At 34.8% G+C, this 24490-nt stretch overlaps 1 protein-coding gene across 1 annotated transcript in view; it reads left to right on the forward strand.

Moving 5' to 3' along the window:
* The first annotated feature begins 977 nt into the window (after positions 1–977).
* The window catches only part of LOC136039144 (nuclear RNA export factor 1-like), a 49795-nt gene continuing 26282 nt past the window's right edge, over positions 978–24490 (forward strand). The window contains exons 1-5 of the mRNA XM_065722630.1: positions 978–1113; positions 13509–13741; positions 15904–15984; positions 20051–20149; positions 22706–22850. Coding sequence (XP_065578702.1) covers positions 1035–1113; positions 13509–13741; positions 15904–15984; positions 20051–20149; positions 22706–22850 — 637 coding nt within the window. The 5' untranslated portion in view covers positions 978–1034. The remainder of the gene's footprint in view (positions 1114–13508; positions 13742–15903; positions 15985–20050; positions 20150–22705; positions 22851–24490) is intronic.

The raw sequence follows: 24490 nt of genomic DNA on the forward strand, positions 1-24490 counted from the left end.
ATGTCTCCTGACGATGGGGACTTGAGAATTGTCCTCCTACTCACCTGGTCTCCAAATTTGACAAAGGAAAGTGATGTAGAAAATCTTGCCAAGGAACGGAAACGCTTGTCATTTTACTCTTATGTCAAGGAATATGTAGACTCTGACCAATTCATTTCTGATGTGAAGTAGTAGAACGGTGTGATAGTCCTCAAATAAAAAGTTTTCCGTTCTTGGGTGAATGACAATGCTGATCATGCCTCATTCTGGACTTTTTCTGATGTCAATCTCATCAAGACCAAGTTGAGAAACGAACTCAGCTTTACTACACTGAGTGCTCTTCCGGGTGCTAAGATAGTTGGTACCAAGGACTGGAAATCCCCAATAAGCATGGTGACACACCCTAACTGGAGAAGTACTGGAAGAGAATATAAGAAATCTACTACTGCAAATGACGCTACAGTTTCTGACTTGGATGATGACCTTTAGTACCATATAGGGTTTCGATTGCAGTTTATGTCCACCCGTCAGTCTCTCCGTGTTTTACTTGCAGTTATAGTTTCTGTTTGTTTTTGTTTTTTATGTGGAATAAGTCAATGTTCCTCGAATGTACTTAATTGGTTGTATTTCGTATGTTATACGTAAATTTGAGTCTATTTTTTGAAATGTCAGTTCAGTTTTGAAGATAAAAAACTAAAGTTGTTCATTGTTCGTTATTGAATAGAAATTCTACTATTTGCAGAAATGACGCCAAAATGGTCCCCGCAGGGAAAAAGAGATCTCCCAATATCATTGAAAGAAGATATCTGATACTTTATTCTCTTTATTATAATGTACTTTCTTATCCTCTGCGTGTTGCGCGTAGCACAAGAGAATTTTGTGTCTTGTGCTTAGTGCAACACGCAAAATTATACACTTTTGGAATCAGTGATACAACTTTCGGGCGTTTTATGGTACTTTTTTTTCGAAAGTGTTGGTAACACTGTTACTAGCTTAAAGAAGAAACGAATATACAAAATAGCCTGATTTGCTAGAGATTTAACACTTTAAGTAAAATGGGAAGACAGAATAAGTTTAAAGGACAAAGAAGGCCTGAGCGTTCAGGTTTTGACGAAGAAGAACGTCGCTTAGTTTGTATGAATAATTTACTGACTTTCTTTAGTACTTAAAGGGTAATTTGTAAGAATGCTAGGCTAGCTTACTGCATTTGTTTTGGAAGTAGGCTATGCACCAGGATTCTTTATATGATTCCAAGATCTTTCCTAAACTTGGAAATTATTTGTTTATATAGTTGGGATGGGCTATTACAGAGGACTGAAAAAGGCTACTTGGGATTGGATGATTTTAATCTTGGAAAACTTTTCTTTGCATTTTGTAAAGGTATAATTCTAGTTAATTGACTTCTTGCTATCTTGGAAAGGGTTTAGGTTAGGAAAATGAAATTTTCAGTGATGAATCTACAGACTAAAATATGTCCTGGGAAGGTATTTGAAGGGAAATTCTAGTTAATTGACTTCTTGCTATTTTGGAAAGGGTTTAGGTTAGGAATATGAAACTTTCACAGATGGGTCTACAGGCTAAAGTATGTCCCAGGAATGTATTTTAAAGTATCCACCTCCACTCCTTCTCCCTCTAGAGGGCCCTGAAATTTGCCTACATGACAGGTCTATACCTATTGAAATTTTGACAAAACAACATTTTACCTTAATTTTCAGTTTCTTTTTCTCTACCTTTAGTTCTGAAAATGCAATTCCTGTTATTTGAGTAGAATTTTGAGCCATATCAATGTTTTTTTTTTCAAAATTTAGGAAATGTAATTGCTTATCTTTAAAACTTAATAAAATGAAATTGAGCAAAGTTATGAAGCTGAAAACAGTTTTGTTGTACTTCAATTAAGCAGAAGATCTATTTTGTAAGGTTTCACTTTTATAACACATGTATTTCAAAGGTCAAGGCCCTCTAGAGGGAGAAGGAGTAGAGGTAGTTACAGTAAAATTCTAGTCCATTGACTTCTTGCTATCTTAGAAAGTTGTTGGGCTAGTGAATTGAAACTTTCAGGGATGTGTCTACAGGTTAAAATATATCCTGGGAAGTTATTTTGAGGTCCCTAACTATACCCCTTCCCCCCTCCTCTATGTAACACAGCTATGCATTACAGCTTATATTTTGGTCAAATTTGATCCTATATTACTGTTAAAAGTGTAAATCCTTGCTTACCTTCAAAAAATTCAACTTTTCACTGTTTTTTTTAAGCTACTATATTCCATAATTAGTTCATAAGCATTGAAAAACAATTATTACCTTTTATGGTATAGTTCAAAAAGGAATGTAGGCATTTAAACAAACCCCATGTTTGAAACATCTTATCTTTAAATGGCTTTACACAGGGGTAATAGAGGTAAGCCATTGAACTTTTAAGGGATTTCTCACTCAAAATTATGATTAATTGGATACGGCTTATGTTATATGTGTGTCAATAACATCTATTTTGTAAATCATAACAGCATAGAGAAAGTCATTTTCTTCAAGAAGGCCCAATAATGATTCTTAGAAACCTGAAGAGAGGTGAAACAAAAATTTAGTGGAAAAAATAAGCACAAGTCCTATATACATGATTGACATAACTGTAAAAAATATGCTCTCTTTGGGGGATAATTTGAAAAAACTAGAAAGATGTATTTGTAACTTACAAACAGGTGATCAGATCTTAATGAGGTTTGATATTTAGAAGGATCTTGTGCTCCAGAGCTCTTATTTTAAATCCCAACCAGATCCAGTGACATTGAGGGGAGTTGGCTGGGGAAACTGGAAATCTTGGAAGATGTGAAAATTGAGGTATCTTTATCTTGCAAATGGGTTGTGAATCTTAATGAAACTTGATATATAGAAAGATCTTATGCCTGAGATGCTTATACAGAAATTACTCTGTATATGAAAGAGGTTTTTCCTCCTCAACACCCCGCTTTTTACGCTAAAGTTTGACTCGTTCTGTTAACTTTACTTTTTAAAACAGTAAAAAAACTTTAGCATAAAGAGTAGGGTGTTGAGGAGGAAAAGGCCCTTTCATATATAGAGTAATTTCTATTCATTTTAAGTTTTAATGTTGCTCCTTACTTTCAGTTAAAAACACTTGTTTTTTTTTATTTAATTTATACCATAGTTTTATAAATATATATTTAAAACTAGCAAAATAAGCCCTTAATAAACATTAATTACAACACAACTGTCCAGAAAAGAAGTTTTACAAAGGAAAGTAAAGAACCATATTAAACTTAAGACAAGCATCAACACATTTCTATAATATTTAAAGCTCAATGTTTTGTGAGAAACCAGGAAAGAAAAATATATAATTAATGAAAAAAATCAAATAGTTGAGAAAATGAAAATTTTGTCAGCCAGTAGCAAAATATGAAGATGAAAATCAAGCAAATATTTTGACAAGGACCTCCAAATAATGGAAGTGTTTTCAAACAAAATGAAGTGGTGAGGGTTATTGTGCACATGTTGGGCCAAGGCAGAATCAAAATTCTTGGGTCTTTGGTGCAAACTATGACTTTGTTGATTGAATATTTGTGTTTCAACAACCCCTTCTCCCAATTGTTGGCGTTTTACCAATATAGAAAATTTAGAAATGTTACACACCCCTTAAAATTTGACAACTGGTATTTTTCACATTTCTAAATCTCTTTCATAGGGTGGTATCAAGGAAATTTTCAGGGGGGAAGGGGTATTAAAGATTTTTTTGAGGAATGTTTATAAAAAAAAAAACTCTGAAATGCATGAAAGACTTGTTTATATTCATTTTCGTTATGTTTATACAAGTTGGAGAAAGGTTTCAGACCTTTCTCCAACTTCATACCCTTTAGCCCTCCTGGATATGGCTTGTTTTTTCCTAGCCTATTTGAATTTAAAGAGAAAAGATTGTATTAATTTTCTCACAACCTCCCACATATTTACATTCTCATTTAAACAAACAGTCTTCTCAATATTTGAACTCTACATTAATTACTCTTTTGAATACCAGATGACACATGGAAAGGTAATTACAAGTGACATAACAATTCCCCCAGAAAGCCAGAACAGCTTTCTGGGATCTGAAAGGAGCTTTTGATGAAGTTATAAGGTAATTTAGCATTCTTATTTTAATATATTTGTGAAAAATGTATAATGATGGAAATATCATTAAAGACTGCTAACAAATCTGTAAGTTGTTCATAAGTCTTCTTTGTGTATTTGTTGTTCTCTTTCAAAGAAAACACAAATAAAGGCATTTTCAATGAAAATATAGAAAAAAAATCTAGAGGGGGAGTATGGGGTGTTTCCCTTGTCCCTCCTGTAATTGACACCACTGGTCTCAGATTTCTGTTTTGCCTTTCTTCAGGTTTTTAAGAATCATTATTGAGCATGATCAACATTGCTACAGAATTTGCAATTGCTATATGTCACTTGGTTAATATGAAGTGCCATAAAAACGGATTATTCAAGTGAAAACAAAGAAGCAAAGTTAAATTTTTTATAAATGTTTCATAAACATATTAAAAATAAGAATGCTAAAATATCTTACAACTTCATCAAAAGCTCCTTTCAGATCCCGGAAAGCTGCATGTAACCTATTTTTCATGCCTCTGGTATATTTTCCAAACAACACTTGCAATATAAATAGTTCATCTATTGAAATATAATCCTTCCTGAGCCCTGCCTGAATATCTATCATATTACTTTGTGAATCCAACCATTTGTCTAACCTAGAACACAATTCCTTGCTAAAAAGCTTACTTACACTGTAACCCAAATTAATTCCTCTATAACTACTGTACAATGCCCTGGCACCTTTCTTATAAAATGGAACTAAAATAGATCTAGACCAATCCACAGGTCAATTAGGTTTACACAACAATTCCAAAAATATTAAACTCAAAATTGGAGTAATACTCACCCTACACTACTTCCATGCCGTGAATGGAATTCCATCAGTTCCAGGCAACAACCCTCCCATCATGATTTTTCATTTCGTCAAAATATCCTTCTCTTTTATTTCTGCTATCAACTTGAATCAACTTCTTTCAATGGTAAATGAATTAACTGTTTAAAACCTCAAACATCTCAACCCTCTGTTACTGACATTAACTTCCTCAAATTTATCATCCAAATATGCAGGACAAGTTTAAACTGCTGGGAAGAAAAAATCATTATTCAAAGTTTCATTTATTCATATATCAGACAGATTGTGGGCAACACCATAGTACTGCCTAAGTAAAGAACATTATGGGCACATCATATTTTTTTTTGTCAAGGTGTTTTTTTATGGAAGGAGTTATTGGAACTTTAGGGTCCTCATTTAATTGGAAAATAAAAACTTTAGTGTATTTTTATAGTCAAGCCCTGCTCCCATGCAACATTTCCCCCCAAAGACATCCAATCAAAATTTTGAGATAGCCAACATATTCAGCATAGTTAAAATGTACAATAACTATGGATCTGATTATGACAGCTCCCCTGTAGTTGTTGAGACAAGGGCTCTGTAATTTTCTCATTGTGTAAATATAGTATTTTTAACTGTAAAAGGGGGACATGTTCTATGATATGTTTTAAGAAGGCCAAGGACATTCAGGTGAAGGTTTCAGGGAATGTTGAGGGGAGTGCTGAGTCAAATCAAAACAAACTATGTACATGTGGGTATATTGCCTTTTGACTTTGTGTAGGCTGCATTAAATGTAGTACCACTACTATATTTAATACTCCTGCTGTGGCTTAGGTAGGAACTTAGGTTAGTAGTTGTTTGTTTTTAAATCAGGAGTTAAACAAGGTTGTGTTCTATCCCCTTTTAAATGGATTATTTTGATGAACTTGTCCTAAGAAGAATGGCACTGGCAAAGGGAGAACACAAAATCAAATAGGGAAGTAAAGCTCTCCTAGACTTATATAATTGTTGATTTTTAAGAATTCTAGATGAATGTGTTAGAAAAATGAGTGAACTGTTAAAAGGTTATGTTAGTTAAGGGTGCAAGGGTAGGTTTCAAGATTAATATCAATGCAACTTTAGTTGCTAAAAACTTAAACAAAAATGAGCTGGTAATGGTGGATAACAAGACGATTTATCAAGAAGACATTGTGACTTAGGTAGTATCAAACAGTTTGTGGTCACAAAGTGTAAATAAGGAGCAACTCAGATCAGTAGTAGCAAAAACTCTGAAAAACATAGCTTTGATAAAATAAAATAAATAAATATAAATATAAATAAATAATATTATAAATAAATAATAATATTATATTATAATAATATTATAATTTTATAATATATTATAGTTATAATATATAATTAAATAATATATTATATTATATTATTTATATTATTATATATATTATATTATTATTATATTATATATTTATATATATTATATTCTATATTATTATATTATTATAATAATATAATATATTATAATTAAATAGTATTAATATATATTATAATAATATTATATTATAATATTATAAATAAATAAATAAAATAAAAACATAACTTTGATATCAATAAAGCCATCACAAGAAAGCTATTTATGATGTATCAAATATATAAGATTCATTAAGTTTGGTGTTACCTATCAAATGCAATGAAAAAAAAGAGGGACATCCCCAAAAAGTCAAAGAAGATTTATGAGAATTGCACCATAAGATTCAGCTTCTCAGTGAATCCTACTGTAGGGGTCCGAAGCTCCCACCTGCAAAAATGTTGAATTTCAAATTTTTTGCTAAAAAAAAGATCACGTGTGTATATATATACATGTTTTTTTTTTTTTTTTGGGGGGGGGGGTCTGATGGTTGTAGAATATGAAGAACTAGGAACAAGAAACTTCAACAAACATGCATATAATGCACAACCGTTAACAGCAAAACAATCAGATTAGGGGGTGGAAACAATCCAGAAAAAAAAGTATCATCAGCTAAAACAGTGCTTAATCTGTTCAATGAGTATGAAATATCTGTAGCACCATATTTACTAACAATAGCTTGATCACAGTAAGACTAAGGCAAATGAAGCAGGTATATCAGGCACCAAAAATACATCAATTTAAGTTCCTTCTTCTGGAGCAAAGGATACATACCATAAATAAATAAAGCATGGCGATTACAGAAGGTACTATAAATATGGGCTAGTGCTCAACATAAAGCAACAACCACAATTAGTGGCAATTTTCCTGTAGCCTATTTGAAGCTTTTGTCTAATGTTGACAAAAGCTTTGGCACTGAGCCCTGACAGCATGTTTTAAGTATGGGTGCCAAGCCACTTAGTAACATTAGAACAGCAGATGGAAAAAGATCCACATGACAGTGCAAAATCTGTAGATGGTGATTTCAGAGGCAACACTATTGTGTTGTATATAGTAAAGGCCATTTGGCTCTAATGTTATATTAAATTTTTTTTTTTCTCAGAGGCACTTGATATGGAAGGGGGTGTTCTAAACTTCAAAGGGGGCTCATTTCGTTGGAAATTAAGAGTTCTTCTGCCTTTTTCAAGAGTCATAAGTGATCAGAGGGCAACTACCCCCCCCCTCCTCCCCCGTGCTCCTTTTTTCCAAATGGATCCAATAAAAATTTTGAGATAACCATTTTGTTAAAAATAGTTCAAAAATGTTATAACAAAAACTTCAGTGTCAACACAACCCCCAGGGCATGGGGGGCAGGCATTGTAAATTATGCAATAAGGGCATATATGGTTTTTATGGAAGGGATGCTTGTATAAACTTCAGAGAGGGCTCATCTGATTGGAAATCAAAAGTTCTAGTTCACTTTTTAAGAATAAAAAGAGATCAGAGGGCAACTATCCTACCCCTTCCACGCCCTTTTTTCCTCAAACACATCCAATAAGAACTCTGAGATAGCCATTTTTTTTTTTAAATAGCTCAAAGGTCATATATAAAAAACTATAGGGTCAACACAACCCCCCAGGGCTGGCAGCAGGGGGATATTTTAAGTTACGCCTTGGGGACATACATCATATGGTTCTTATAGAAGGGATGCTTGCATAAACTTAGAGAGGGCTCATTTGATTGGAAATTGAAAGTTTGGTTTTTGAGAGCCAAAAGAGATTGGAGGGCAACTAGCACACCCCTCCCCCTTGTCTCTTTTCTCAAATGCATTCAGTAAAAACTATGAGATAGTCATTTTTCTTAAAAGAAAGTTCAGAGGTCAGATAGCAAAAACGGTTGTTTCAAAACAACCCGCCAGGGTATTTGGGCAGGTGTTGTAAGTTATGCCCTGGGGGTATGTATGGTTCTTGTGAAAGGGGTGCTTGTATGAGTATTCAGAAAGGGCTCAATTGACTGGAAATTGAAAGCTCTATTTCACTTTTTAGGAGTCAAAAGATATTTGGGAGCAACTACCCCCCCCCCCATGCCCTTTTCCCCCCAAACATATCCAATAAAAATTTTGAGATAGCCATTTTGTTAAAAATAGTTCAAAGGTCAGATAAGAAAAACTCAGGTAAAAATACAACCTTCAAGGGGCGAGGGGGCAGGCATTCTAAGTTATGCTCTGGGGGCATATATGGTTCTTATGGAAGGGATGCTCATATAACCTTCACAGAGGGCTCATTGATTGGAAATAGAAAGTTCTAGTTCACATTTTAAGAGTCAAAAGAGATTGGAGGGGAAATAGCCCTCCCCACGTCATTTTTACCCAAACCCATCCAACACAAATTTTGAGACAGCAATTTTTTTAAATAGTTAAAAGTTCAGATAAGAAAAACTCTTGTGCCAATGGTTCTTATGGAAGGGAATCTTGCATAAACTTTGGAGAGGGCTCTTTTGATTGGGAATTGAAAGTTCTAGTTCACTTTTGAAGATTCAAAAGATTTTGATTGGCAACTAGCGCCCCCCCCCCTTCATGCCCTATTTTCCTCAAACCCATTCAATAAGAACTTTGAGATAGCCATTCTTTAAAATATAGTTCAAAGATCATATAACAAAAACACCAGGGTCAACACAATCTCTTGGGGCCCAGGGGAAGGCATGGTAAGTTATGCCCTGGTAGGATATATGGTTGTTGCGGAAGGGATGCTTGTATAAGCTCAAGAGAGGGCTCATTTGATTGGAAATTGAAAGTTCTAGTTTAGTTTTTAAGAGTCAAAAGAGATTGGAGGGCAACTAGTCCCCACCCTTGTGCCCTATTTCCCTCAAACCTATCAAATACAAATTCTGAAATAGCCTCTTTTTTTTAATAGTTCAAAGGTCAGAATGTAGTGTTTATGGAAGAGATGGTTGCATAAACTTCAGAGAGGGCTCATTCGAATGGAAATTGGAAGTTCTAGTTCACTTTTTAAGAGTCAAAAGAGATTGGAGAGCAACTAGTCCCCCCTCATGCCCTTTCCCCCCAAACCCATAAATCCACCCACCCACCCCCATGCCTCTTTTCCTAAATATGTCTGATAAAAATTTTGAGATAGCCGTTTTGTTCAAAGTAGTCCAAAATTCAAATTACTATAAATCAGTGGTTGAGAAATCCTCCATAACACCTGGAGGTGTCATGTTTTTTCCTAATGCAACCTTTTCCCTAAAATTATTCCTGTTCATAATTTATCTTAGTACAATGAAATCATTTAGCTAAGTATTAAACCTAAAGTACTCCCCTGTCCCTATAATATCATGGCAATAGCTGTCTTCTATTGCTTGCCTAGCCAACATATTGATGCACAATGCAAATTTCTCCAGCAGTTGCAGACCAGTGCTGATTTTATTATCTCAAAGTACCCAAACACCTGACTTTTTCTGGTTGGTGATGCCAATGAACTTAAGATGAATTCAATGTGCTCCTCTCTAAAAGTTAAGCAAATAGTTAAAATACCAACAGCTAGGAGAAATACCTCTCTAGATGCCATTTTAACTAATCTGAATAATTTTTACAGTCCCCCCTCAGCTTTGCCTACATTGGGTGGGATTTATTATTTTTCCCTCCTCCTGCCCTCCTCTTTTAATTATAAGCATACATTCTCAGTAACTTATGGCTCTTTTCGCCCCCTTCAAAATGCTGGCTGTCTTTCTTGTGGAACCGGGCTGATTACTGAAGATTGGTCTGATATTTATAAAGGATTGGTTGTTAGACCATAGTCGTTTTCACAGGGTAGTTGTTATGTACTTTTACTGAATGTTGTCTTCACTACAAACAAGAGTGTAGCTACTGCCTGTTTCTTGAATGGTATATGGCCTACTGCATATTTGGCACTTTACCAAAAAGAATTATTCGACAAATATTTTCTTTGGTTCTTTTTACAATATTGAAAAGCTTTCTAAAGAAAAGTAAAGGCTGTATTTAACTTAAGATGAGAAGAAATAGAAAACTACAATAAATCAAACTCAAAACAGCTAGAAATCATTTGTGCCTCAAAAGAAAAGTATATTTGTTCATTTTAAGCTTGATTTGCATATTCAACCTAAGCTTTACTTGTTTTAAGATTTATTTATTCATTTATTTAAGTACCTGTTGCATGTTTTTTGCTATGATTGTTTATTTAATTTCTGTTTGTTTTGGGTTTCATTTAATTTTTAGTAGTGATTTCTAGCTGTTTTGAGTTTGAGCTATATAGGTTTCTATTTCTTCTAATCTTAAGTTTAATATGACCTTTACTTTTCTTTCGAAAACTTCTATTTCGTAAAGTTTGTTTTTAAATTAATTCCATTAACTGCTAGGTACTAATATCCATCAACATTCATAGCTGAACCAATATTAGAAAAAAGACAAAAAACAAGTTCAACTAAGCAGACTAGGCCCAATCTCATTTCTCATTCTACTAATCAACAAGAGATCATCTGCATAAGCAACATATAAAATATTGGTGTAGCCTAGAAATCAAGTAGATTCAATATTAGTCAACTCATGATTAATTTACCTTCCGCCTTGGCAAATGCTTGACCTAACAGGGATATTTCCAAAAACACCTTACTTCATCTCCAGTCAAACAGAGGATTCTGTTATATTTTTTTCCCAGAAAGGGAAAAGAAGGGGACTAAAAGTTTTTTTTCTGATTAGGTCAAGCAAATGTATGACCTAACAGGGATATTTCCAAAAACACCTTACTTTATCTTCAATCTAACAGAGGATTCTGTTATACCAAAAGGGGACTAAAAGTTTTATTTCCCAGTTAGGTCAAGTAATTGCTTAATTTAACAGGGATATTTCTAAAAACACCTTACTTCATCTTCAGTCTAACATAGGATTCTGTTATAATTTTTTATTTGAGCTGTTTTTTAGGAAAATCAGAGCTCTTATAGCAAAAACTGCATAAATACAGTTTAAAATCCAGTTTAGACATTTGCTAGATGTTTTCAAGAGGAATTGCCAACAGATTTTTTTGGGTACCCAACTGACTGACCCTATTTTAAACAGTAAGTTGTACCAAAAAAAAATGAGGTACTACCCCATTTACTACAGTTATAATGAGAGGAAGGTTGAGATGGCATCTACACATTCTGTAGATTAAGGATGACATATTGCCAAAGATTTTCCTTGTTGGCCAACTGTCTGTGGCCAAACAAAAAGCAGGTTGTCCCCGGATGGGCTGGGACAATGTTGTAAGAAAAGATTCAAGGAAATGGGAGGGTGTAAAAAGGGAGGCTTTTTTAAGAGACCTAGGATGGAGGAGGAACATGCACACCCATCCCCTGGAATTTTCCCCAACTTGTAAAAGTGAAGCAAATTTGCATATAAACAAATTTTCGATGTGTTTTTTTTATTGTAGCCCCCCTTCCCCTGAAGAAAATCCTAGCTAGAGTCCTGGGATTGCTGATGAACTTGTTCAAACACTAACAAAAAAAACGGTAACTCTAGATAGACTGCTTTTTCCACTTCTAGTTTTTCCTCCACTTTTTCTAGAAAACAGATGATCTGCAATGTGTTATAGATATAGAAAATGCAATTACATTATCTGTCTCACATCAAAATATGTTTCAGTATTTATTATGCATGACACTAATCTAAATACACTTAAATACGATCTTTGCATGTGTATTTTCCCATTCAACGCTCTGGTCAGCTCAGGATCCATTTTTAATTCTATTACAATAGAAATACCTCAAAAAGGGCAAAATTGAAAAAAAACCAAAAACAAATTAAGTACACTCAAACGGAATGTGCGTGTGTTGCTGTTAAAGATGTGATAGATGCAATTTTTTTTTACTTTAGCACTTCAAATTTCTACATAACACGTAAATTTGGGCAATTGTAGCACTCAAGCAACTGTCAATCATTATCTTCAGTAATGCTTATGGGCTTCTGAGAGAGAATAAAGATATTAATTAAAAAATTGCTTGTCTTACATTTTAATTTAGTATTTTCGTCTGTAAAATAGAAACTGATGCAGAATGGTATAATTGTGCTTCAAAGAATTTGTATGCACAAAATGGTCAAAAAACCCCTGCAATTTATGACAAAAAGCTGTCAATACTAATCCTGAGATTTGTGGAAATAGAAGACAATTTTTTTTTTAGAATTTACATTTGACAATTGCTTTTTGCCCATATAACTTGTTTTTGTAGTTTTTTAATTTTATAGCCAACAACAGAGGCGGAATAGTAAAAAAAAAAAATCTTCCCTAGAAGAAATTGTATTTAGTATTGTTCTGCAACTGTAATCCCTGGACCACATCTACTGCAACAAATCAGATGCTTTACTTCAACACAGATAAAAGACCAAGAACAACACTCCATTGAGTCTAGTTATTAGATGTCTACTTTGTAATATGTGTTAATATTTCACTATTAGCATGTGCTATCTTTTAATACTTTTTTATCAGTTTTTTCCTCTGATTTCTTTTTCGTTGATATTTTATTGTTGTTTTTTTGTAATTTAAACGTATTTTCATCCAAAATGGACTATTGAGTCGTCTGAGAATACTCATTGTGATTATTTACTATTCACAATAAACATTGGTGTGCACTTTTGAATAGGTTGGATTTGAGGATTTTCTGGGGTAAGGACAAGGTAAAAAACATCAACAAAATGTTTATTCCAAAATTTTTAATTCTGGCTCTTTGTCCCACCTCCACTCCCTGCTGTAATAGTAGTAAAAGTAGTAGTAGTAGTAAGACGGCACTAAACCCTTAAGGTCCAAACTGGCGGTACTGATCTCTGTTTCATTGCCCTTCAGCCAGGAAGTGCAATGGGGGGCTGGGGGCCAACCATCCTGTGCTTTTACACACCCTTCCTGCTTACCTTCCTCATATTTCCCCAGGTACCCATTTAGAGCTGGGTTGACTCTGGCTGAGCTTACAGAGTCACGCCACTGACCCCCATCCCAAACTAAATAACTAGTCACAACTGGGATTGAACCCGTGCCCCTTGGACAAAGAATTCCCACACCAGTGCGCCAACCACTCAGCTGTAATAATAAGAGACCCACCCTGTATATAATAATACAACCCACCATGCTGTAATAATAAGAGATCTACAAGTACAAGAATATCTGATTATATGATATGATAAAAACGGGGAGTTTTTCTATGTTTATTTTACTGAGTAAAGTAATTTGTTTATTCTCTCAGATTCAGAGGAAAGCTATGATCAAAGGATGCATCATAGAAGAGAAGATTTTCCTCGGTTTCGGGACGGAAGAATTGGTCGTCAGAAGAAAAAGGGGCAGAAATACAATTTTGATAGACAGCTACAAGAAGATTTAAGTTATGCTAAAGAAGAAAGGCAAGAGCCAAGGCGTGACTATAGAAGAGGAGGACCAAGGCATATTCCTAGTGGGGTTGAACTTTGGAATAGAATAACTGTAAGTTACAATGAGGCTACTGACAAATTTGATATCAACTGTAATTGTAGTTTAAAAGACAATAATTCTAATTAGGTGGTGGGGAGCTGTCCACCTTAGTTTGGTGATTTTATTTCATAGTTATTTGCTTCTACATGCTATATTAAACAAGAAAAACTGGCTTTTTTCACTCTGCAAAACTTGCTTTTTGAATTCATGACATAAATACCTTGCAAGATAAATCATGAAAAAGCTATGTTTTGCTTTTGACACGGATAGACTCCATGATAAAAAGTTGAGAAAAGCTTTTCAGGAACAGTTAAATGCTACAGTGGAGAGTTTAAAATTGGACAATGTAGAAGCTCAAAACAGAACAGACCTGTATTATGTTTTACGGATTATGAATAGCTTAAAAAACAGTGATTCTAATTAGGTGGTGGGGAGTTGTCCACCTTAGTTCGGTTATTTTATTTCATACTTGTTTGTTTCTACATGCTATACTAAACAAGAAAAACTGTTTTGTTTTTTTTTAACCCTGTAAAACTGGCTTTTTTGAATTCATGACATTAATACCTGTCAAGATAAACTATTAAAAAGCTATGTTTTGCTGTTGACACTGATAGACTCCATGATAAAAAGTTGAGAGAAACTTTTCAGGAACAGCTAAATACTACATTGGAGAGTTCAAAATTTGACAATGTAGAAGCTCAAAGCAGAACAAGCTGTTTTATGAATGATCTTGTCAGGTATTTCTACATATTATGTCTTTAAAAAACAAACAACTCCAACAAGGTTGAACTTGGAGAGATTCTAACTTGTGTTTCACCCCATGATATTGTCTCATATTTGTAGAATACTGAAAAACTGAGTACGGAAGTTCAGTTGCACAAGGTTCAAATAAATGAGGGTTCAGTTATCCTCTATTTGCAATTGAATTGTTTATTTTAACAGGTACATCCAATTTCTACTTCAATATATTTGTTTCTATTGAAAAATAAATTAAGGAAAGCACTTGTTAAAATTAAGAGTAAAGAACAATGTATTTTTGGTGCTGGTGTCCTCCTTAAATATAGCATACCATCCATTAGTCTTAGTTAGTTTGGTTGTTCTTTGCAGGAGCCGGTATTTCTTCCCTCTTCCCGGAAAATTTTCCAACGCCCAAAATTGAGCAGTCGCAAATAGGTACCAAATAAAGTACCAAATAGGTACCTCAAAATTTCTACTATATATCTCAAGGGGCAACAAAAGGGCCGTGTATCAAAAATAGTTTTAGAAAAGGGGCTGGTTGGTATCCAATCACTTTTGGCTTATAAAAAATGACTAGAAATCTTAATTTCCGATCGAATGAGCATCCTCCAAAGTATCTACGATCATAACGGGGAGGTTGGGGATGAGGAAGGGGCAGCACCCCCTACTATACAGAAGTAGGCTAGTTCTTCAAAAGGGCACTGCAACTCTCGATTTCCAATTGAACGGGCCCGTCCAGAGTTTATACGACTACCCTTTTTATATAAACCTTTTATCTTAACAATAGGCAACTTGCATAGTTTACAGCCCTTGCCCCGGGGGCTCGAAGGGAGGTTGTCAAACTTGGAGGCATGGTTATTTGACCTTTGGACTATTTTGAAAAAAAAATTTGCTTGTTGCTCTCCAATCATTCTTGCCTCTTAACAAGGGCACTATAACTTTTAATTTGCAATCGAATGAGCCCCCTCCGAAGTTTATGCGACCATATGAAGTGCCTCTGGCAAAAAATAAATGAAAAGTAATGCCTTGGACTCTCATGGCTCTTTATTATAGACAACGCTGTAGCATTGCCTCTGATTTAAACAGGTGAGTAGACATTTCAATTTCCTTTTTAATGAACATCCGAAATTATCCAGGGGAATTTTTCGAGGGGTAGGGGAGAGAACGCCTAGAGCTAGACCTGTTTTTGTGTTCATTTGAGAGAAAAAAAAACATAGTTTTTTTTAATTCAATCATCATAAAAAGCAGACTCCTGTGATGTCTGTGCTGCATTTTTATCACGTCAGTTTCTTTTAACAGTAGTTGATCATACGATTTTTGATCATCATGCATTACTGATCATTAACTGCAATTTACTTGGCTAATGAATATTTTTCTGCTTATATATGGTCGAAAATATATCTATATTTCTCTACTTATTTTTTCTTATTTTTCAGATCAAGAATGTAAAGGCTACAAAAGATGAATTGCTCAAATCGATAATTGAAGCTTGTCCCGTACCTTTTGTGCCTGTATATGTAAGTATTTTACTTTATACTTTTTATAACCAGAAGAAGCTGCCGTATTTTTTTTAGGGGGGGGGGCTAAAAAATTTACTCTTCCGTTAAAAAATTATTTAGTTTAAAGTATATAAGCAGCTTAAATAATATTCCTCTTCACTGGTACATATATTAGTAGGGGGGATACCCAAGGCTTTTACCAGGGATTGGGGAGACACGTCAAAAAAGGTTAGATAAGTTCATTGCTGCAGCTTTCTGATCTTCTGATAAGTTTGAATCCAGAACTAGCTCAAATCCATGGAATCACCTTCAAAGGGTTTTCAGTCCTGGTGAAGTCCAACTTTTGCCGTGTTTTTGCACCAAGGCACACAAACCAAAACGTTTCAAAAAAGGATTCACCGCCTGTTAGAACTGTTCTCTGCTGTCTTTACTGCTTTTAAGTGCAGGGTTGTTTACAGCGTTCACTCAGAGGACCCGGAAGAATCCTCCCTGGGCCTACATTGGGATATCCATTCCTGGAGCACCTGAAGTGTCACTTCTGCAAGTGCTGCTTAAACTTTAAGCTGCTCTGCAATCAAACCCCACTCTTGGTAGTTTTGTAATGAATTACAAGATAATAGTTTTTTGTTTTTTTTTATACTTCTTCGGAATTTATTGTAAGTGGGTGACAAATTAGAATGAACATTCCAAACCGGCGGTACTGATCTCCGTTTCATGACCCTTCAGCCAGGAAGTGCAATGGGGGGGGGGCTGGGGGCCAACCATCCTGTGCTTTCACACACCCTTCTACAGGGTGTGACAAATTAGAATGAACATTCCGGCCCTATGTCCAAGGGCCGTCCTCAGCAATACAAAGGTAATTAAGAAGAAAAAAAACTTTCAACAGGATGAAATCAAAAAAACTAAAATGAATTTTGTTTTCAAAATAGTCTCAGCATCCTTACCTCAGCGAAGTTCAACCAGGACTGATATATCAACTGTGATGAAACGAGGCAATTCATCGAAATGAAAGAGAATGACTTAAAAACATGTTTTTAATGCCAACCTTGCTTTTTTTGGCTGCTGATCTCATAGGTCTATTTGTGACATGTTCTGTGTTAATATCTTTGGGTTTTTATAATATTTTGTAAGGTCATTTTTAATTAAATTTGTGCATAGAGCATTTAGTGAATACTCTTCCAAGTCCCTATGTAAGGAAATATTATTATTAATCTTAAGTCTGATTTCAATTGCTTCTCAAACTACTTGCTTTATGCCTAGGTCATCCACTCGTCCTGGCCGAGTGAATTGGTGCGCTGGATTTGGGATCCTTTGTCTGAAAGGACGCGGGTTTGAATCCCGGTGTACCCAATTCTTCAGTTTGGGACGGGGGTCAGTGGCGTGACTCTGTAAGCTTAGCCAGAGTCGACCCAGCTCTAAATGGGTACCTGGAGAAATCTGGGGAAGGTAAACAGGAAGGGTGTGCGAAAGCACAGGATGGCTGGCCCCCAACCCCCCATTGCACTTCCTGGCTGAAGGGCCAAGAAACGGAGATCAGCACCGTCGGTAGGGACTGTAAAGTCTAATGCTGTATCCTTTACCTTTTTTACCATTGCTAATAAGGGCTGATTCTTCAAAAAATATTTTGTGACTAGTATTTTCAAAAACAGGGCTGCTTAAAGCAGAATCAAATATTAGAAATTAAAAGTTTGGTGATATCATCTGTATGCTGTTGTAGGCGTTTCTCGAAATTCTAGTGAGTTCTTCCTACATAGAATTTGCCACAGTCGTATGGTATTTGATAGACACATCTTTGGCAAGTAGCTGGAGTTTTATTTTTACCAGAATTTAGGAGATCTATGATGTTCAAATTATCGGTAAATACAACATACAGATTGGTTTGTGTGCATACTTTTTAAGATTCCTAGTGATTTTTGGGATATATGGGAGGTAAATAATGTTTTGGGGCTTATCGGGATTCTCACATGGTAAATTATCGTCTCAGTCTGCGGTTAATTGTATTACTAATAAATAAAAGAGCATACCCATTTCCAAAAAGTATGTCCCTTATGTAATTCTTATGGGGACGTTACATGGATGACGTAATTTCACTTTGGAACAATGGGGAAAATGAACTTTTTTAAATCACCTTAATATATATCATAGGAATTTACGGTTTACCTTAGAAATTGAAATTGCAAATAAAATCTCATTCCTAGATGTGCTAATTAGTCGTAGCTTAGATAAGCTCAATTTTACTCTTTACAGAAAAACCAACAGAAAGCAATAGATATTTACATTTCAAATCCAACCACCCTCCACAAGTTAAAAGAGCTGTCGTAATCTCTCTCGTCGATCGTGCCCTAATCATTTGTTCTGATTTCTACATCACAGCAGAACTAGTCTCTATCAGGGACATACTTTTTGGAAATGGGTATCCTCTTTTATTTATTAATAATACAACCGTATATAACCGTAGGGAATAATTAACCGTAGACTGAAAAGGCACTCCTGTAAAATCAACGATAATTTACCATGTGAGAATCCCGATTAACCCTAAAACATAATTTAACATGATACCCACTCTGAGTGAGGTTAAAAATTGCCTTTGGCATGATATTGTAAAGTTTTGTGTGCAAAATTAATCTTGAACAACGTGAAGAATATGCTTCGTATATTCCTCTTTTTTTCTCTAGTGGCTGTGCTTCTGCCCCATGTTTACCTTCACTCACTACTATTTGCTCTGAAACCCTGAATTTCTACTTTAGTTCTTCAGTCCTCTCGATCTCCCTTAATATCGTAAGATGACCAAGACACTTAACCTTCTGCTTTTTTGCATCCTGTCTCCTGCATCCTCTACCCATGGTAGTGGTTCTACCCATAGTAATGGCTCTATCTATAGTAATGGTTTTACCCATAGTAATGGCTCTACCCATAGTAATGGTATTGCCAAAGTAAAGAAACTTGTCAAGGGCTGTTATTGACACAATTACATTCTTCCAAACTCTTCCTACGTGATTCAAGATTGCCGCATTATCTAAATTTGATGTATATTTTCTTCCTATCTCAGTCCTACATTATCAACCCCCTTAGCAGACTTTGCGCAAAAGGGGATCCCTCTCAACAGTAATAGACCTAAATTCGCAAATTTAGGTCATAAATCTTGCAAGTGCGATAATTTAGGCAGTGTTTGGGAATTTCTGGGATAATGAAATTTTGTGCCCCTAAAAAAAATTTGCCTGGGGCAAGTGCCTTCTAAAACCGCCTATGGTGGGAAACTTTAAAAAGAAGGAAATCAGTGGTTAAAAAGGAAGCAGAATCAAAAGAAATTGCCGTTTTGGTAGTTTGATGACAAAGAAGATAAACCCTTGCTGTTTCTATTCACAACGGGCAAGAGAAGTAGTCATTAGTAACGCTTGCTAAAAAAAAAAAAAAAATAAAAGTAAAAACTCTATGTAATAAAAGTGGTAGCAATATCCGTTGGAAGCATGAAATACCTCGGTATTCTGTAGCTGGCTTTTAAACGTAAGTACTTTAAAAAACTATTCGAGTTTTTTTATAGTTGCTTACTCAATGCCTATAACTGTATCATATCTTATTATTTATGCTAACTAACCTTGTTAACTAATGTAAGAAAGATGGTTGCGGTAACCATCACTGTATTGTTGTTATTTCTTTTGCCTTGAATGTTGCCGTAAAAGACCTATTGAAAGTAATTAATTCGGAATTGGAATACCATTAATTGTGGGTGCCATTTAAGAAATTGTCTTATGTCCTAAAAAGTGCCACAAGAGCATCTTTGGTGACATGAATAATGTGACTATTAACATAAGCCTGCTCAACTCCATCAAAATATGGGCAAATTGGCCGGGTTTTTATAATTCGCCCAATAAACAATTGAGCTGGTCAGTCTCAATTGTTGCTTTTGTTCATCCAAATTCCCAAACAGGAAATTGTAGCCTACGTAAAGTATGGACGAAACAGTGTTTTTTGGGAGTGGGGGGGGGGGAGGGGCTCGTTCTCTATTCATTCTTTGTTTTACACGGGATTCTAATAATTCTGATAAGTATGATCCTTGACGTTTTTTTCTTTTCTTTTTTTTTAGTATCACCTGCGCGGAGAGTTTGGCTTTTTCTTTGTGGAATCTTCTGAAGCAGCTAGTGCGATACAACGGTTACACATAACGCTACCTGTCCAAGGAAAGGTATGCCTATTTGTATTTGGTTTTCTATCTTAGAGAGCAAAGAAAAGCTTAAAATAATGCTTGAGTCGTTTAAAAATTTTAAACACATGCCAAACTGTAAGGTTTTGTTTACATGATGATTCTTGGCAATATTTTAGTCTGTTTTTTATTTTGAAAATCATATTTAACATATGTTATTCTTGCTTTTTTGTATTTTTCTTTCTTACTAAAGAACAGTATTTATTTAATTTTTTGATTTACAATATTAGGTTTTATTTTTGAAATTACCAACTTGAAAATCCTTCTGTCTCTTGCTGTTTCTTTTTATTTCCTCCTCCTTCCTCCCTTATTTTTTGCCTTGTCCCCTCTCCCTCCCTCTCTTACTTTCCTTGTCTCTTTTTTTTCCATTCTCTCTTTCACTTTCCCTTTGTCCTTCTCTTTCTTCCCCCTCTCTCTCTCTCTCTTTTTCTTTGTCTGTCTTGTTACTTGATTGACGTTTCAATTATAGTAAGGTTATTTTCATCAGCGCTTGTCTCATAATTAAATAGTTATTTTTGAACCTCAGGCAAGTCTGTACCACAATCAGTAATAGAGTGGAATTTTTGTGCGACATAAAAGATAAATATTAGAAGTTATAAAACCTTCAGAGCATCTTAGTTCTGATTTTTACATACCAAAACATTTCGTGGTAACGAACTGTAAGTATGGAGCAATATTTACTGAAACTCTAAAAAACAGAATTTATATAAAAAGAATCTACTTATTAAGCTGACTCAAAATACGTAAGATTTACTAAGTTCAGTTTTGCCCATCGAAAACTACGAGCCTGAGAGGATTTGTCTGATTTTCGAAAAATAGGGAAACGCCTCTTGAAAGTCTAAGAATCGTAATGAAAATCACACCATCTGATTCAAAGTAGTAGAGAACTCTGTTGTACAGGGTTAAAGTTCCTATAAGTTCCTATCTGCAAAACTGAAGAATTTTGTATTTTTGTCAGAAGCAAGATAACGGACGCGTGTTTTTTTTTGTTTTTTTTATGAGTTATTGTATCAAACCAATGGGGCCAGAAAACTGAGAGAGGGCTCATTCGGACGTATATGAAAGTTATATTGACATATTTTAAGTGATCAAAAAGATCAGAGGCCAGCTAGGTCCCTTCACTCGCCCCTTTTCCCCGAATTCGTCCTATCAAAATTTTTAGATAGTCATTTTGTTCAACATTGTTGAAATTCCCAATAACTACGCTCTTGGAGATAACCTGACCCTCCCTCCCCTCCCCACAGCCCCAAAGGAAATTTTTTTAAGATATAAAATTTGTCCATTGTTTTTGGTATTGGGAAGGACGCATGTATTTTTTTGGTAGAGGGGAGGAATTTTCTGCATGGAGAAGTTTCTGAGGGGTAAGCTTTTCAGGGGATATTTTACACTAGGGGAATTTGCAAGAATTCCTACACGAAATTATATTTATTTGTCTTACTTTCTCTTTGCTGACTCCGTTTTATTCGTGGTGATGTACGTGGTGAATTTTCACTATGATTCAGTTGTTTGGAGGACCTTTCCGTGGGGAAGGGGGATTTTTAATCAATCAATTTACTAATACTAAAAGAAAAACTATTACAAAAGTAAAGCAGTTACTAGGCCCAGGAAGAGTTGCTTGTAATGGACCACAGAGAACAAGAATAAAATACTTTTATAAAATATATACAAAAAAAAAAAACTGGAACAAGTCAAGGACATTTAACAGATAGGATATTTAACAGATAAAAGATTTAGAAGGAGATTTAACATATAGCTGAAAATGATTTTAAAAGAAGAGAAGAGACATACAAATTAGGATAGAATTAAAAAAGAGAGAAAAATTATTGAACTGGAAAGACCTGACGAAATAATGCCTTTGCAGAAAGAAAAAGAGAGACATCCGAAGGGATGGAGTTCCATAACAGAATTGATTGATATACAGGAGACCTCAGGAGATCCCCCTCTTCAACACCTCACTCTTTACCTTCAAGTTTGAATTTTGTCCCAGTTTTTTTTTAGGATGACTCCTTAAATACAAGGGTTGTTTATCAAGTACCAAAAAACTTTAGCATGAAGAGCGAGATGTTAAAGAGGGGGTCACCGCCCTCTCCTCCTTCATATACTTAATAATTTCTGTTAGTTTTAAGTTTTTATATTGCTTCTTAATTTCAGTGGGAAAACTTTTTTTTTTTATTTAACTATGAATAAGGGTTGAATTCAGCAGATACAAAAGCATTAGTGAATATTTTATCTCCAAAGGGGTAAGATTAATCTGTTTAAGTGACTAATGTTGTTTGAAAATGAAATTCCTCTGATTATTCCTCTAATTGTTTTTTTGTTTGTTTAAGAAGACGTAAGCGTCGTCAGGGTATTGAGTTCTACAAGCGATGCTTGTTAGTATAACCATGAAATATAAATCTCTCAGGATTGCCAGTTGTCTCACTTGCGCTTTTTTGGTTGCTTCAGCACTGTCGCACAAACGAAAAGTTGTGGACAAAATAGGAAAAAGATTACTTTTTTCCCTAATAGTTCTGTTATTTCTTTTCTATTTCTTTATAGATTGAATTTGGTGAGACCAGGCGCATGCCCATCCAAAATATCCCTGTGGACGAAAGAGTGCAAATAAAATTGAGACAGGTTCTCGAGCGGCGTTATGATCCACTTACCCAGTCTCTGGATCTGTCGAATTTCCATTATGACGAGTGTAAGTTCCGTTTTGTTCATTGCCTCTTTCATGATGAAACCGTGTTTTATCCCTTCACCCCTACCTGTTTTCTTTTTATTTGGAAAGTCTTGTTACTCCTTAAAAATCAGCCGTATCCAGGATTTTTTTTTTTAGTGGGGTGGGGGGGGATATTTTCGGGGGGAGGGTTACAAAAAACGCATAAAAAATTTATTTATATTTAATTTTTTGTTACGTTTTTGACATTTTGGGGTGGAGATCAAACCCCCTACCCCCCTGAATACGACCTTATCGGTAATTAATCTCACTGGTTTACTATCTTTTGGGTTAATTTAGACCCAGTTTATCTAAGCTTGTGAGCCGAAAGTGTTGATTAATTGCCCATAAAAAAATGGCTACCCTAAATTAAGGTGAGGTTACCGATTGGTTAACACTATTTGATAATTGCCTTATTTTCATCGTCTCACTCACTTTTATTTTAGCAGACTAGCGGAAACCTATAAAAGTAGGGAAAATTCAAAATATGGGAAAGTCTAGGAACTTATAGTTTTTTTGGTAAAGTCCTTGAATTCATCATCCAGTGTTTAATATTGTGACCACTGTTTTCAGTTTGTAAGCATAATTATGGTTTTAATATGTTCCGTCTTTATTTTCTGTCATTTCTCTTATGTTTTCTACTTATATACTTGTTTCTACTTATTTACTTCTTTATACTATGTTTTCTGCTTATACACTTAAGCCCCTATTATATTTAAATTCCTATTATATCTATTAAATTACATCAAATTAAGCCCCTATTATACTTTAATATGTTCCGTTATTAATTTTCTGTCAATGTTTACAGATTTTTCACTTTTGCCAATTGAACATAGGGCTCGGTTTAAAATCCAGAAAAGGGCTCGTAATGAAAGCTAGTCTCTGAGATATAATGCTTTCTTCAGCTTTTTTGTCTAGAAATTTAAATAGAGGCTATAGAAAACAATAGATATCCTGTAATGTTATGACTCATATACAGATTTTGTGAATGTTGTTTCTCAATTGAATTAAGAGACAATTTCAATATAATTTATCTTGCTTGAAAAAGAAGTGAAATGATAATCAATGTGTCTCTCTTTGTGGACTCTACAGCTGATATACGGGAGCATCTTTTACTTTTTTATAAACTAGTATTTTGGGTGATAGATATAACCAAAACTGTTGCTTTCTAATTTATGTTCGTATGCCGGAATTGCTACCTCCCTCTACCCATGGTTAATGACTGCTTATGGGCTTTAACTATACCTGGGCATTGTTGTTACAGTCTCTTTTGTCTTGGAGTAATTGTGTTGTTCAAAAGGCTTTCGAGTTTGTACAGCTCATGGCAGAATGAAAGGTGTATCGATTTCTCAATACCATCATTTTTCTGTTGAATGGATATGCCTAACAAATAATCTGAATATTTATCTTGGTCGCAAACTCCTAAAAAAGATTGCAAATTGTATATTAAGAAAAATGACTTAATGTGAAAGAATGTCCACTTGAAGCTGATCATGAACAATGAATATTATCTAGTTTGCGCTTAATATTAAGAAGTAATCACAAAAAGAATTTTTTAATAATTTTGGAAAATGTTTTAAATCCCACTGAAAATACTTCCCAGTCCAAATGAGAAGCCTGCCATT

Source organism: Artemia franciscana, chromosome 19, assembly GCF_032884065.1.
Source record: "Artemia franciscana chromosome 19, ASM3288406v1, whole genome shotgun sequence".
In the NCBI taxonomy this organism is placed as follows: domain Eukaryota; kingdom Metazoa; phylum Arthropoda; class Branchiopoda; order Anostraca; family Artemiidae; genus Artemia; species Artemia franciscana.